This window comes from Pinus tabuliformis, chromosome 8, assembly GCF_031772625.1.
Source record: "Pinus tabuliformis cultivar Carrire ecotype Pingquan chromosome 8, CPIR1, whole genome shotgun sequence".
Taxonomy (NCBI): domain Eukaryota; kingdom Viridiplantae; phylum Streptophyta; class Pinopsida; order Pinales; family Pinaceae; genus Pinus; species Pinus tabuliformis.
This window is the reverse complement of record NC_142294.1, coordinates 1,658,951,753-1,658,968,596: the sequence shown is the minus strand read 5'-3', so window position 1 is coordinate 1,658,968,596 and position 16,844 is coordinate 1,658,951,753. Positions and strand designations below refer to the sequence as shown.

General features: G+C 37.2%; 1 protein-coding gene across 7 annotated transcripts in view; it reads left to right on the top strand.

Moving 5' to 3' along the window:
- The window catches only part of LOC149242555 (cysteine-tryptophan domain-containing zinc finger protein 3-like), a 45,828-nt gene that overhangs the window by 17,051 nt on the left and 11,933 nt on the right, over positions 1-16,844 (top strand). For 6 of the 7 annotated variants that reach the window (XM_089374274.1, XM_089374276.1, XM_089374275.1 and 3 more), the window contains 4 exons: positions 4,389-4,511; positions 4,621-6,227; positions 6,352-6,512; positions 16,269-16,429. In XM_089374274.1, coding sequence (XP_089230400.1) covers positions 4,389-4,511; positions 4,621-6,227; positions 6,352-6,512; positions 16,269-16,429 — 2,052 coding nt within the window. Of the gene's footprint in view, positions 1-4,388; positions 4,512-4,620; positions 6,228-6,351; positions 6,513-16,268; positions 16,430-16,844 lie in introns of those variants that run through there. The other variant, XM_089374278.1, reaches the window with a different exon arrangement.

The following is a 16,844-nucleotide window of genomic DNA, read 5'->3' as shown; positions in this document are numbered from 1 at the left end:
TGGAAAAACCCAAATTGAGAAAATCAGTGCAACATATGATTGTTTTATTATTATTATGCAGCGGAAATTCTGAGTACAATAAAATGATGCCAAACTGACGTTTCTATCGAAGAGAAACACTGACCAAAATATCTGAGAGAATTTTACCCTCCTGTCCAAGCAATCTCGATTTAGTTTGGGCTCATAAACTAATGCCTGGGATGAGCTGTGTCAAATTCTGTGCAAGCCTTACGTAGTCCCTTGTACGCTCAACCCATAACTCCCTCTGAATCAAACAACTTGTCTATCTTTGTTGCTGGAAGTGTCTGTCCAGGTCCTGGAAATTTTCTCGGCCTCCGACACCTAAAACAATTCGCTCCACAGCCAAATCGAATTGCTCTTCCTAAGGCACTGCGTAGTCCCTGTGTAGCCTCTTGGAGAATAATTTCGGCTTCCTCTTATGACTCCTCTGGATCTGGAAACTCCTCCAAAAAATCTCTATGCTGCCCCTCTGTCACTTGCTACTCGATCACTGGCTTGATCTCATTGTTGAATCACCTGCTATTGGGAAATTGAACTTCCTAGATCACTGAGTATCTGCAACCTAAGTTGCACTGAAACGGATACGGGGTTTGAAATGGATATGACAAATTTTTGAAAAATCAGGATACGATACGGCAAGGAAACGACATATATATATATATTACCATTCATCTTTTAGAATCTATAATCTATATCTAAAAATACATAATCATCATCATGAATTCAACATAAACAAATAATCATCGTCAATTCAGCATAAACATTGTCATCATCATTAGTGATTATTATAACATTCAACATATTATCATCATCATTATTAATGTAATAAAAAATGCTACAATGTTTGTGCTTTCAGGTCCAACTCCTTCAAAGAACGTGTCATGCACGATAGAGGATATCTATCTTCCTTGCATGGCAATTAAAAGGCCCATGGGATCATTGGGATATTCCATCAAGACCTATTTGAACATTTCAATCTTCTCAACGTCAGCTTGGTCTCTTGACTATATGTAGGCAAAAGATTGGCTAGAGAAGATTTGTTATATTGGAGGGATTTATGAAATCAAGAACAAAATCAATGACAATTAACAAAACCTTAACCAAATTGAAAATTAATCGCTCAAATAAATCTCTTTACGAAGACATTCATCAAACCCTTTTGTTTGCATTTTTGAACATCTATCTTTTTCTTAGTAAGAATCCTTGATAAATATATGGAGTGTCGTTGTTCTAAACATTTAGAAGAGACGTTATGATGTTGTGTTTATAGTGAGTTTATTTGCAAATCTGATTTCTTCATTTTTATTATTTATTTATGGCTATACAAATTTTCATGCTTTTTAACATTTTAAGGGTGGATTCCGATTATGATTATCGTGGATCTGTTTCCGAATTTCGGAAATTCAGAAACGGGTCCAAAAAGAATTAAATCCCTTGGAAATGTATCCAATTCCAAATATGAAATTTCCGATTTTTTGAAATGGCACAAAAACGTTTATGGCACAAAAACGTTTTTACAACATTTCGGACAAGAATTGTATCCGATTCCGTATCGGAAATGGGGATCCGCGTTTCTGGCAAATTCTTCAGGCGTTTCCGGTAACTTAGTCTGCAACTGGTGCACTCTCCATCTACCCATCGACTTCTTATACTCCTCTGTTGGGGCTCTAATGACCAAGATTAAATCTTAATCAAGGGCCAAGATCATATCAAAGTCGATTTGTGTGAGTTTCTCGAGAATTCTCACCTTGACTTAATTAGTTTTGATTAATTAACCAATTTTTCTAAGTTTGGACTCGGGAAACATTAAAAAATAGGTTAATAATCTAATTAAGCCATCTCTAGGTGGAATTTCTAGAAACGACTTCTGGGTTTTCGAGATTTCATGTGTTTTAGCCTCTCCACAAAGTTTAGAGACTAAAACACATTCGATGCTACAAAAAAAACACAAAACTAGACATCAAAAGTACAAATCACTAATCAACATGATCCCTCATGAAACTCATCATTGGTTAGCACTACTAGAAATGGGATCATCAACAAGAGATACATAAAACATCATCTTGCTCAACCTTATAATGTGATAGAAATTGAAAAAGTTTAACTTTCCTAACCAATGATTTTGGTTTGAGTGAAGGGTTCGTCTCCTTAACCTTATAATGTGGTAGAAAAAGCTTAGCATAAGGGTACATTTTTTTAAGGCCATGGTAGAGGATTTCAACACTCACAACCACCAACATCAACAATGTTCAACAATCAATGCCACCAACATCAAGGTACTTAAAGGGTTTCATGCTCTTGACCAAATGCCAATCTCATACTGTCACGCATGATAGAGTCAAATGGAAGCATTGCAAACCCCCAATCCATGAAACCTTGAAAAGCGTTAAGTCTGTTGAATTTCGAGTGAAATCTAAAATTCTAGTTTCTCCACATGAAATCCAATGAGGTCGAAACCACTCTCAAACATCCTGAATCATTTCATGGTAATATTAAAAATTTAAGTAACTTTTACTTTAAGAATGTAACATTACCGTTGAATGCTAGCGTTGCTAGGGTTGAGAGTTGTGAGGCAAATGAGGGAGACTTGCTTTTCTTGGAGGGGCTGTTTTCAGAGGGAAACAGCCCCAAGTTTCCGTCAAAACCGCTTCAATACACAGAAAACTGCATTCTGTAGGGTCCATGATTGGCCTGGCAATAAACTGGCCGGTTTATGGGAAAACAAGCCGGTTCTATCATGATTTATAAACTGGCCGGTTTATGGCTTGTCAGACCAAAAAACCGGTGGGGCCACTTAGATAACCCTGTTCTTCAACCAGTTCGATGGCGTGGGCTATTGAACCGGCCGGTTTGACCAGTTTACGGTTCAGATGGGCTGATGTTGAATACAATGGTTAAGATTACCATCTCTAAAATCACTAGATTTTGAGTTACCTATAACTCTTTCGCAGGCACTTGCTGTCAACACTGTAATACATTTTACTAGAGGTGAACTTGAGAAACTTCTTTTACTGTTTATATTTTCCAGTTTGTGAGATGCTTCTTTTACTGTCTATATTTGCCAGTTTGTAAGAAAATTGTGTAGTTTAATATATCTGCAGGAATTCTCGATGTGGCACTGTGATACTATGAACATACCTATGTTCTATGCCCTGTATTTATATGATGAAATTTATTAATTTTTTGTTGAATTGTGTGTGAGCTGCAGCGCAAATATATTTGAAAATTTGAAACTGAAACCTGCCAAAATCCAATCTTGTCAATGACTTAAAAAAACACAGTTGTAAAAATAAATTGTCAGATAATTATACCATACAGAAAAGTTGTCTGCATTAAGCAATTGGCAGCTATATGTGTTAGCATAAAATGTGATCCATACATTGAAAACAAATTTCCCATGCACATCGCTTAAGTTACCTGGATATTGATACAGATCCTGGAACCGTTATCGATTAATTAATTATTTATAAAGCTTTGGATAACATACAGTTGCGGAAATGATTTATGGAGTAATCAATAATATTCAAGGGTTTCATTATTAATAACGATTAAGATGTGGATACAATTCTGTGCTCTGATTTATGGATAAGCTTAGGGGGAAGAAGAGGCTTTCATAATGATTGAAAAATAAGGCTAGAATAAAAAAAGCTTTAGAAGGTTGTGAAATAGTATCTTGTTGAATGTCATGGATGCTATGAATAATCTGGAGGGAATGACATTCTTGACTCAATTTTTTGACTTTATGTACAATTCTTCCCTGCAAATTATGAGTAAAGCTCTGATATGGATCGGTGACTCGCTGTATCCACGGAATGTTGTTCCAGGCAGATCCACCCGAAGGGATCACTTCCCGCAGGCTCAAACATGGAGCCTGGCCCCCAAGGTGTCGAGAGAATTGACCCTGTGACCTCCCAATATCAGAGATGCTTAACAACAGGAACTTGACCAATTGATTATTGAGCTAACCCTTGGGGCTGATACACACATATGATGAAATACACACACATGATGAAATTTGTTGGCCATACATAATTGACCTTCTAATGCTTTTGGATCTTTTTGTCTCCTTTTCTCTTTGATGGGTCCAGCACAAATGCATTCTGATTGTTTTATCCTTCCTTTCGTATAACTCCTTTTGGTTTTTACTCTGAAAGATTGCCAAGGCATTAATGGCCAGTATTAGTATTACCAAGTTGGGTGGCATGGCTTACACAGACTGATATTCATAACTGTCTTCAATTCATTCGTTCACCCGATCCATAACTATTGTTACTCCTAACTGTATTCGTCTGAAAGATTTAACTCAAATATGAGTTGTACTACCACATTGTTATATAATGACTGTGTTCTTTTCATTGCTATGATAGATTGCAATAATGAACCATTGGATATGCGCCCTGTAAAAGTAAAGCGGAAGATGGACAATGAGTTAAAAGAATCCAAATCTTCTTCTAAAAAGGCAAAGACAGAAGCGTCGGAAGCCTTTTTAGGTAATGGTGGGATTTTCTTTCAGGAACATCATTCAACAAACATATTGGTAATTAAAAAATTGTTTCAAGAGACATTATTGCATGTGTCTTGTTTATTGTTTTATGGCAGGATGCACTGAAGCAGTTGATTTATCACGTCTAAAAATTAAGCCTTCAAAGCCTGAAACCAAATTTTTTACATCTGCTAAAAAGGGTAATGAGGACTGTGTAAAAACTAGCAAGGAGGACTTCCTTCAGGAAGCTGATCCTACTGTGAGAGTTGGTCCTTGCAGAAATGAAGGGGATCCTGCTAAATTATCTGGAACCAAGCTGATGAAATTTAGAGACACTACTCCTAAAATCCCTAAACATGAAATGAGTGATTGTTCTCTTGCTGGTGACAGTAAGTACAAGGACCAGCAACAGGCAACAAAGAAAAGAAAGCTCAAGGAGTGGAAGGATAGCCAGACATCACAGCAAGGCCTGCTAGAAACTGTCTGCGTGAGAGACAATTGTCTTAGCAGGAAAGGAGAAAGAGAAACTGAACCCAAAAGACAAAAGACCTCAATGACAGAGAGAACGGAACCTTGTGGAAGCAAGGGAGATGGCAAAAAGCATAACATGAAGAAACTCTCTTCAAATCAAGACACCTTGCTTGATGAGATGGAAGGTAAAAGAAAAACTAATGTTATTAAAGAACATGGCATGGAACAATCTGCAGGGTGCAATGTAATGAAGAAGGTTTCTAATGCTACCGAGCCATCCAAAAAGAATTCTATTGCTCGGGCTTCATGTGTCTCTACCACGTCAAGTTCCTCAAAGGTGCCCTGCTATCCAAGGACTTTAGCCACTTTGCAGGATGTACGGGAATCTCCAGTAGAGTCTTCGGTTTCTTCATCACCATTAAGGAACCAAAAAGTTGAAAAATTCTCACTGGCTAGAGGCAACAGTGCAGGAATGCAGGCCTTGAATGACAGTGGTGGTAGAGAGCGTAAACAGTTTTTGAAAAATAAAACCAAATCTGAAAATGTTTCTGAACAATTAGTGAGTACTAATGATGTTGAGCATTATGCAGTTGACAGCAAGCAAGATGTCAGAATGGAAGATTGCACTAAGCATAATGATGTCATAGATGCTAGCTATGAAAACAGGGTAGGGTGGGTGAAATCCTTTAGGGTTCAAGAAAGAGGGAGGGACAAAAGTGTTTATTGTGAGAAAGGAGGTGATATGCTAGATGATGAAGGCCGAGAGATCTGTTGTCTTGATTCTCACTCAAAAGGTAAGTCTGGGACAATTCTCTGTAAAGCTGGAAGTTCTAGTTTACAGCAATCATCTGTACGAGAAAGGTCCTCAGATTGGTCCTTGACAGAAAGGAATGGGGAGGCAGAAACAAATTCTAATAAAGTCAAAGCTAAAGCTTCACCCCATTCAGCAAATCGTTCTGAGGAACAATGTCATGACTTTGGATTGACAGGCTTGCCCAGTAGAAACAATCAACTAGAAGGATCAGTGCTGGACACCTGTAGCAGAGAGTCTTCAAGAATTCCTAGAGAATCAGGTAGAAGCAGTGATGGAGATTTGTACTGCCAGATGAAGCCTCCAATGGTTAATGAATCTATTATCAGGGATAATGAGAGAGCAATTGCAAATGCAGTTAAGAATGAAAATCCTCAGGCCACAGCAAATTTAGCTTTAAGGGAAGCTACAGATTTGAAACAGAGGGCAGATAGGGCAAAGGTTTGTATTTTTGTCTATGCCAAATAGCTCATGGATTTTATTGTTTGGGTTTGGCTTATGGTCAGTTTCATGTATGATCCGTAAATATAGTTAGTAGTTAACTTTTGAGTGTTGTACAATCCAGAAAAATGGAGGCGATGAACTTGGATATACAGATCTCTACTTCCGTGCATCTTTAAAATTTTTACACGGTGCCTCAATTTTAGAACAGTTGAATGCTGAAAGTGCAAAGCATGGGGAAACCCAATCAATGGCTGTGTACACAAACACTGCGCAGCTTTGCGAGTAAGTTCTTTTTAGTGCCATTTGGATGATATGATAGATACAAGGGAATTAATGGAGGTACGAAGTTGGATTCTGTGTTCATTCTCCTTGCGTGCATTCTCTCAAGATCAATATCATTCCAAGCAGCAACAATGGTTAGCATTCCAGTAGACAGATTCTAGACAGGCAACCTTGATATCTAAAAGCATTAGTTGACTGCAGTTGTGGTTGCCTCCTTCCTCTAGTGTTACATGCAGTTGCATCCCTGCCACCAGTACAAGCATCTAATAATAAATGTTAATATTCAACTGTAGACATTTCTGTAAAACAAGTTAAATGGCGTTTAAAGTATCTAGTTTTAGGACTCTGCCTTTTATGAAGCTTTCTCTCTTGTTTGACTTTTACTTGGGTGGTGGGCTTCATGCATTTCCCCTATTTGTGATTCCTTAGTTTTAATGACATATTGATCTTTTGATTCTGACCTGTCTAGAGTTGGTAATATCATAACAGTTAGACCTCTCCCTTGCTTTGCAGGCAGCCTGAATTGCATTTACAATAGGCCAGAAAAGTCTCTCAGGAGACCTCAACAAATTGTGAGCACTGTCATGCTTGATTTGTGTCATGTTCATTGCTGTGGAGAGGGATTCAGGTTGTAATTATTGAGTATACTTTGCATGGAGTTGAGTCTAGGGTACTGGGACAGATTTAATGTGCACATATGATCTCATATTTTCAACATCATGACAACATATTGTGATTGTACAGGTCTTATCGATCACCAGCATAATATGTAAAATGTCAGCATAATGTAGATACTTCTTGCTGTTTGTGACCTAAGCCTGACTAATCCAAGTCAATCTCCTCATCGATAATGCTTTAGAGAACTTGAAATCTACCAAATATGCCCTAAAACAAAGATGGCAATATATAACATAAGGTTGTCACAAAATAAGGTATAGATTAATCAGGAATTCCCCAAATTTACTTAGTTAAATACATTATAACATCTCAAAATTGAGCTAGTACATGTACAACTTAATATCAATCCTTTTTCTATTCATAAGAATCCTATTCCTGTAAGGTTGAAAATAGTTCTTCTTGTTTCTGTCAGAGAAGTGAAGTTGAACTCTTCAAAGCTGGTGATGCCTACTAAGCTAACTTTAGGGATACCAAGATATGCTTCAGAACTAGGAGGTTTATTCTATCATATGGTGAGCCTACTTGCCTAGCCAACATAGCTTAGCTGTTCCAAACATAGAATCCTAGTTCTGTCCCCTATTCTCACCCTCTGATTTTTAATTTTTTCTACTTCTCCTAGCTCCACCTATTATCATTTCTTTCTTTTTCATCTCCAAATTCCTTCAATTCTAGCATAGATGCATTACACACACATGCACACATGATAATTAATGGTCTTTTTAGATTTTTTTCCCATTACATATCTCTTTTTTTTAATCATTTTGGTTTACAAATGACAAATGGATAGATGGATGTGACACATTTCCTTCACCTTGGCTGTAGAGAGCACCTTGCTTCTCTTGGTGCTCTACTGTATCGATCACTTCACTTCTGTAGCTTTCAAGAGTCCCTTTTTATCTATGTTCTTGTCTTCCTTTAAGTATCTAAACTTGCTTTTTATGAACCTGCATGGTTAATTGCAATTTAGTTAACTGCTACTCATGATGTTAACTATAAGCCATAGCCAGTCAGCTATCGCTATTTCAACTATCCAAGTTTTTTAATTGCCGTTTTGGTTGAGTTCTTCGTGCTGGGAATATTTTAAATTGCCTTATTTCAATCTATAACTAGTGCTTTTGTCAAATTCACCTCCCTTCATTGACGATTCACCTGTTCATTCGCTCTTCCATTGACAATATTAGTTTGTCCTGTCAATCTCCATCAAATGCTTCAGTGGTTGAAGGGAAACTCTAACAAGTCAAAGCTAACGTAAAGTAATATAAAGAAATAAGCACAGAGTTGACTGTTCTATATTCAAACTACAACTGCATTGAGCCTTAGAACGAAACTGGGAAATCTTACAAAAATATATAGATAATCATGATGTTTTTATAAAGAATATGGATACCCCACAATGCATTGGAGGAAGGATTTCCATGTAGATTTTGAATTGGTAACTTGACTCACATCCATAACAAGATAAACAAATGTAATCGTTTCATTGAGAGGTTCATCCTACAGGATGATATGAGGGAGTTGTGTATGCAATGTAGGGTTGATGTGGCATGGTTCAGCACAATAATAAATTGGATAAAATAATAATAACAAAAAAACTGTTAAGTGGGCTTAATATTTTAATAATAAACACACACAACTAACAATAATGTGATTGGAATATGAAATAATGCCAATTTATATCTATTGTCCATCTTAATATTGGATCTATCAAGCACTGAAATGGACCAAACGCTTGGAATTGCAAACTTATCCACAAATTTTTGCACTCTAAAAAGGTTTGCAAATACAGAGATTTAATCGTTTTTGGTGTTTGATAGGTCCTGGATTAAGATGGATATATATTGGTTTCAGAGAAATTGTAGGTGAGACAATATGAACATGGCCATTGTTACATTGCTTGTTGAAACTTATTGAAATCTGGTGAGTTGGTTTGTAGGGCTCTTGAGTTGACTTTGCTTAGCAAACTGAATGAGCTTTTCAAACCTGGCTAGTTTAAGCTCATGATACGGCTGGCCCATATAATATTGAACCTCTTTTTTCTGTTTGGTGGAAATTTGTGTGTGAGTGCCAAAGAGTTTGGGAGTTACATGCAGTAGAATTTGATTACGTTTGACATTTTGTATGTGTTTGGAGTGGAAAACTTTGGAGAGTTTGGGATTTAAATATATAGAGTTGCTTTTTGATTGGGCAGCTTTCTTAAGAGAGGAGGGCATGTTTGGCCACTTTTTTCCAGTAAAACCAGAACTAAATAAGTAGTTACTATCCCTAAGCTAATTATTTTTATAAAGGTGAAGATGCATTTGTTGGTAATTTCAAAGACCTTGTAAGCAATGTTTTTAATAAATCCATGAAGGGGGGAATCAGTCATTTGAAGTGCCCCGACATTTGGAAAGTAGGAATGTTGATTATAATGAGGTCAACTTGATTGATAGAAGGCTAGATAGATGCTAAATCACTCATGGATTATAGTACTCATTGATATTGTCATCTACTCACACTCCTCAAATACCCGCATAAAGTAAAGTAAATTTATTAATTTCCAATTGATGACTGACCACAAAAGTAGGTCAATGGGAATAAAGAAGAGTGCAGTTAGTGTGACTATAATGTGGGATTGCAACCACATCTCTAAAAAATGCTAAAAATAACATATAGAGAGAAACCAATGGTAGTGCTATCATGATACATATTACATATATAAGAGACTGCGGTATAATACAAATTACTCAATAGTTTGTGACATGATACAAAATAATAATGGCATGTTAAAAAGTAATGAGTGAGTGAGATGGCAAGGTTTGGCAATGAAGCTAGAGGTGTCAAGGGCTTTTGAGTCTAATGATTGATTGCGAGGGAGGTGAATTGGGTACAAGTTTGTTGTCAAACTCCCTTGGTTCTGGCAATGGATACAATTGTATGATCCTGGGGGGCATGTATGAGTGAGGGATACTCCTAGCATTTGAGGTCGAAAGGAAGATACTTTGAATAGGTTTATGTTTGCTCCTATGGGACTGGGAGGTAGTCGGACGCATCAAGAAAGCCTTGCTCTAGAACTGTTTGGAGCTGGCCTCTTTGGCGCTCTGAGTACTTGCGAATTGATGAATGGTTCGACATCGTCGAATTGGTCTCAATGGTATTTTTCGATCTTCCCAAGGGGAAGGTTGACAAGAGACCCAAGATCTCACCCTTGGTGCATTTTGAAACTTTTCCTGTAGCTTGTGGCAGTGGTTTGACGAATCCACATGAAAGTATGAGGTGATTGTCTTGTTCATCACCAGTGGTGGGGCATGCTGTGGCTGGAAATCTCCTTGATAATGGGTGCCAAGCATTGTTGGTCTTAGTACCTGAAGAAGGTAGAGAGGGAGCCTCTCGAATCTTGATATAGACAATGATAAAATCCTTTGATTTCATAGTATAGGGGGCATCTAAAACTGAGGTGCATCTTTGTCTCTGGCTCTTGTAGGTGACAAAGTTGGTAGATCCTATCCTATCGTCGTATATTGAGATTCATCTCTATCTGGAGTCTATGAGAACGAACACAGAATTGCCCTAGTAGGATCCTAAGTGAATGCATCCAATGTCGACATGTGTAACTGGGGCAAACTATGATGCCATCCTACAACTAGAAAAAGTGCTCTAGTTAGGACATCTTCGAGCCTTGAATGTACAATTTGTAGATATCCTCTCTAATGGCTTGATTTTGTTGGCATTGCAGATAGTCTAACCCGGGTTAGTGCGCAAAGTTGGGCCAACAAAACCCATTTAGATGGTGGCCCTTTCGACATCACCTATAAGACAGGTGAAGTCTCACTCGAGGAATCTGTGGGGACTATGGGGACCGGGTTTTTGCAGTGTTGAAGGAAATTAGAATCTACAACGTAACTACCCTTCTCGACATTTTACAGGGTTCAAATCATACAAAGGTGTTAATCTAGTTAGAGATGTCCATCATAATCATTATACTTATTACGTTACTGACAAAATTTAAAAGAAAAGGGGGTTTCCCAATCATGTAATGTGTTGCAGTATTCTCAGAATGATACTGAAATGAATACGTTCTACTCTACCATGCACACTTTAGATTAACATCGAGAAATGAGACAAATCAACCATCAATCATCTTGCATTAATATTCAAAACAGGGTGATTGGTGCACCATTACAACAATACAACATCTCATCTCAGTTCATCAGCCTAATTAGCACAACATTACAGCATTACCATATTTCCCCACATGACACTAGCTAACATAAGGCACATAATCCACCATTCCAAAATCATCCAAACTGAATCCTTTCAGCGTCTGCATATTTATACATAATCACGTGGTTCCAAATCGTCCTTGATACCATGGGAAATACCATGGAAAATAATTACTATGGGAAAATAAACTACACTTGCTACTCTTGACCAAATCTAAAACTGGCTTGAAAGATACAACCAAACTTAACCATTTTGGCTTGACCACCTTGTGTGTTGCTCCTTTTCGCACGTTCTTCCCCTTTGCGCCAATTCCATGCACTACTACAACAAATTTGTGCGCTGATCTTTTTGTTCTATTTTTGTGCGCAACTCTGCCAATACTGTCAAAACTCTTTCAAACTTTTTCTATCTCTTTTACTCCAAAACTGGCCCCATCATGTTCAGTACATTTTGAATTGGGAAAGATGGCTCGATGCATCGAGAGAGAAACTGAATGGATAAAGGTGCTTTGGTGAGATGGTCAACTATTGTAGAAGTAGAGAAAGGCCTTTGAGAACCAACCTTGAGCTCGTCTTGATGAGGGGGGGTTTAAGGCAAGAGCCTTTGGTGAACAAAGAGCAAGATACAAATATCACTCTCTCCTAGTGTCTGAGTCTCTAAAAGATCAAACTTTATGAAAGAAATAAACCAAACAAAAAATTATCTAGGGTGGACACTAATCTCTCCTTTAATAATGGGTTGTGGAATTGTCTATTTATAGTGGATGATTCATTTGAGAATCAGGGTTTGGACTCTCTTGGTTGGCCAATCTGTCTGTAGCAAGCTTGGTTCCCAAACTTCAAAGCCATAAATAACTGTGGGTCTAATAATTGCCTCCATGAGGTAAAGTTTGGACAAGATGTCTTGAAATCAACTTTTGAAAACATTGTCCCTCAATGAGGGCTAGGGAACCATATCCTTTACTGAGCCAAGGTTGGAGTGCTTGTTGCATACCAAAATGAGGCCTTGTGAATTGTAGCCCCAAGAAGGTAAAGTGGTGGTGATCTCAATCTCAATGCGTCAATAATAGAAATGTAAGTTTGTAAGAGATTGCTTTGATGCATTGAAGACCAAAACCTTGGTTTTACTCAGGTTGACCATGAAATGTTGAAGATCACAAAAGCTAGATAGTGCATCGATCTATCTCTATAATCCCATAGGAGAAGATGCCAACAAGACCAAGTCATCGACCAAAAGGAGCGAAATCAACACCTGGTGTATAAGACAACCATGCCCCTCTTGGGTATGCTCACATAGGAAAGGCTTCAGCTCATCAATATAAATTCTGAAGAGGTTCAGTGAGAGAGGGCAACCCTATTTGACTCGATGGTACTCTGGATGAAATCGGAAAGGATATTTGCCATATTGAGCTGTCCTAAAACTGATTCATACAGTCTCATAATCGCTGCTAGGAGGGTCTCAGATATGCTAATTTCATGGAACCTTTAGAACACGGCCTCCCATGGAGTTGTGTCAAATGCTTCTCTGTAGTCTACAAAACAATTGTAGACCTTCAAAGTGTGATGGCAAGCCTCCTCAATAATGGCTCAGAGAGTAAAGATGTGATCAATTGTCTGGTAGTTTGGCCGAAAACCTACTTGTCCTCTAGCCCTAACATGACGACTCTCCAGTTCCTCAGAGAGCCATTGGATTAAGACTATGGCATAAAGCTTGGAAAATGTCTAACCCACCATGGTAGTTCGATAGTTGTTCGGATTAGAATTGTGCCTTGTTTTGTGGATTGGGTGAATAATGTGGCTTGTCTAGGTATTAGAATGAGGTTTGGGCCTAACTATCTCACAAGAGGGCTTGGATTATAAATCCCACAAAATGCATCAAAAAATCAGGCAGCATTTGACCTTGCCATTTCAAGGATTGTGTGCTTGATGTCTCACATAAGTACCTCTCCTTGTGAGTTGAAAGTATCGAACAAATTACCATAATAAGAATTACTGACTATTGCGAATTGAGACCATGGTTGATTGAGTTTACTTGCTATGAACTTGATTGTACCATGGGAACACATCATCAATGAAAATGGGTTGCATATATATCCCAAGGAAGATCATGGTTGTGGTCATTTGGTCTACATTGTCCTGCTTGTTGAAGCTCTGAAGTTACATAGGATGTCCAACTATTCATGTAAGGATCTTACATTGGTTTGGCATTGCTTCACCCATAAATGATGTAAAAGGAATTGTAGATTCCAACTCAATCGATAAGTAGCAGTATGTGATAGGAGCAATGCTTACATAACAAATAGATTGTTAGCATTCCAATTAGATATGCAATTATAAAGGCAATCAATCATTGGCCAAATTATTTTGTAGGCATGGAGATAGTCCTGACTCCATATTGACAAGCCATTATGGCACTAAAATGGAAAACTTGTCTATAGCAATAAACTCAATAGAATGTGGTTATGTTATCAGAGGGGGGCAAAAAATGGAGTGGACAGCTTCCTTTCTTAGCTAGCAAATATGATGGAAAGTAACTTAATACTTTGCTTCTTTTGATGATTTTCCTATTGAAATTTGTGAAATCAAGCATTGGTGATTAAATTTCTCAACTAATAAATATAACGTTAACTTACTTCAGACCTCACTGTTTTCAATGATTTTATAGGGGAATAATTGAAATTTGTGAAACTCAAGCATTGGTGATTAAATTCACCAGACTTTGCAATTTTTATCACCATGAATCTGAATCACATGCAAAATTCTTTGATATTTAAAATATATTTCACTAATATTTAAAATGCAATTTTCTTATGTATGGGTTTCGAGATAAAATGGATAATAAAATTTTTAATCAGGATACTTGAACTTCTAATCTATTCATGGTTCTGAAATCAATTTCCATGGATGTGATATGCCTAATTCTCTCAATTGAACCTAGTTATGAATTGTGCCATATTATTTTCACTGGATATTTTCTCTCAATTTGATTTTCGTTGAATTTGAAAATGAATTCCCAGTTTAGGTTCATAGACTTCAAAGACCTGTATCAAATCATTGTCAGTTATGTTGAGCAGAAGAATTCAGGGACAGCCGCTTGGAACTTTTTTTATACACAAGCTAAACACCTTAGGTGTAGCCTAATCCCAATGACTGATTGATTGCAATAGCAGATTGCTCCAAGATAGCATGTCATTAGAGTGAGAAAAATAGTGGAGAGTTTACAAAGATGCTTGTATTGGCCTATGGGACAAGATGGAATGACCCTTTATTTGCTTTTGGAACCTGTGAAATCTAGTAGGTGTGACTGGTTGTCTGTATTAGAGCACTCACTCTTGAGAGTCAGATGATATTGATTCTTCATAAGCTTTAAGTCTACAATATAGCATGTGACTGACCTCTGATATACCTAATCTGATGCCAGCATGATGGCGTTTATGAGGGATTGTTGTGTCATGTTTGGATAGGCTGAGAATGTACATTATAAATTTATAACAGCGTGAAATTGATGGACAGCACTAAGGAATTCACAATGGGCTCTTAATTTGATTAGAATAGTCATTTAGGTCCTTGGCCATCACTTGATAAAAAATGTAAATTATAATTCACAAAATCTGGTAGGCAACTAAGATCTCACCAAGGGTTTTCAGGACAGTAAATTTGGATTAAGTTGTAGGCTGTTATGCTGCTGCTGATATCCTTGAGCATACTCGATAAGAAAACAGTCACCATGGTAACTTAATGTAGATGAGCATATTTTCTGTAGGTGCCTTTCTGTAAAAAAATGTATATAGAGGGAGTCGGGACTCTTGGGAGTTGGAAATGCTGACTGTATCCAGATTCCAATGTAACCATGTTTCATATATAATTTTTTTGTTTCCAAGGATATAGTCTCAACCCATCCTCACACACTTAAGCAAAGGATAGGGGTGCCAGCCTTTGTGAAGGCATCCCCCACCAATGACATAGTTGCATGTCAACCTTGAAGGACCTGATGAGATTTGATTCTGAGACCTCTGTGGACTTAGCACAAGAACATCCTCCAGTCAAGCTACCCCTTGAGACCCATACCATATATGTAATAGGCATCAACAAAAGAAAGGAAACATAGATGCTGGCACCTTATAGTACATTGATACAAACATCGATGACAATAGTAAAATTAGATTAGCATAGACTCTGGCAGCCTTGTGGTACATCGTTTCAAGTCAGGGTGAAGAATATTGAATATAGGTGCTAGAGTTCTTTATTAGAACTTAGAATACATTGGAGCACGACCTGATTCTCAAATGTTTGAATGATGGGACAACATCCTCAGACAATTCTAATCGTTGTATTGCACAAAGTGCCTACTGAGCTAATTTTTTTGTCAAACCTAGGAGTGGGAGAATTGAGGTAGGCACATTATTGAAGATGATATTTTGTTATTGGTGCTCTCCCTTATATTTGTACTAATGCTTCTACTAATTTTTGTTAGAAATTTTAATGAGGCGCCTTTCTGGTTTTCTGATATGGGTGGATATATACATAATCAATGTGTTGATCCTTATTGCTTACAGCCTTAAGAAAATGTTGAAATATTGATGTACAACTGTGGGAATTGAGACGATAAAATTAATTTGAGACTAATGTTTTATTCAACGAACTTTTAAAATCAACATTGAGATCATTGAACCGTTATAACTTTTTTCTTAATGTTCTTGCTCATTCTAAACTTTGAATGGTAGATTATATGGTTACATTAATAAAGCTTTCTGTCATTGGATTTCGGATGTCTTTTGGAGTTTTAAGGACATTCTGTTGTTCTTTTAATAATATTTCCTATATGAGGATTTAGTGTCCAAGTCCATACAGAACTGATGCATTCTTTTTGACTTTACAGGTCTTGTGGAAATGCATATCAACAAAACAATGATTTGGCAGCTGCTGCTCTGGCTTACAAATGCATGGCAGTGGCACGTATGCGTGTGGTACTTGCTAAAAATGTAGGCATAAAAAGAGATCAACATGAACTGCAAGTAGCTTTGCAGATGATTCCACTTGGTAAGCAGACATTTGTGTAAAATTTCAATTTATTCCGTTATGACATGCATTGATTTATTACTGAAACTGTCAATTGGCATAGTTTTAATATTTTGACAATATATGGGTTTACAAACAAGTCCCCACATAGTTTTTGGGTATAGCTGAAAAATGATATGCTAAAGCTTTTTCACATACTGCTTGAATGTTCATCGCAGTTTGTACTTTATAAGCATTTTAGTTCTAATAAAAAAAATGCTTTAATCCATGCAAACATACTGGGTATGATAGTAGAAAACATGATCAGGAGAATAAAAGAGCTCTTTCGAGATACTCTTGGATGCATTTTTTTTTCCTATTTAGTATTACCATTCACACATGTTTTTTCTTGGTCTTTATAGTTTTGGATTTTGAAGTTATCTTGTTTAAAGTTAGA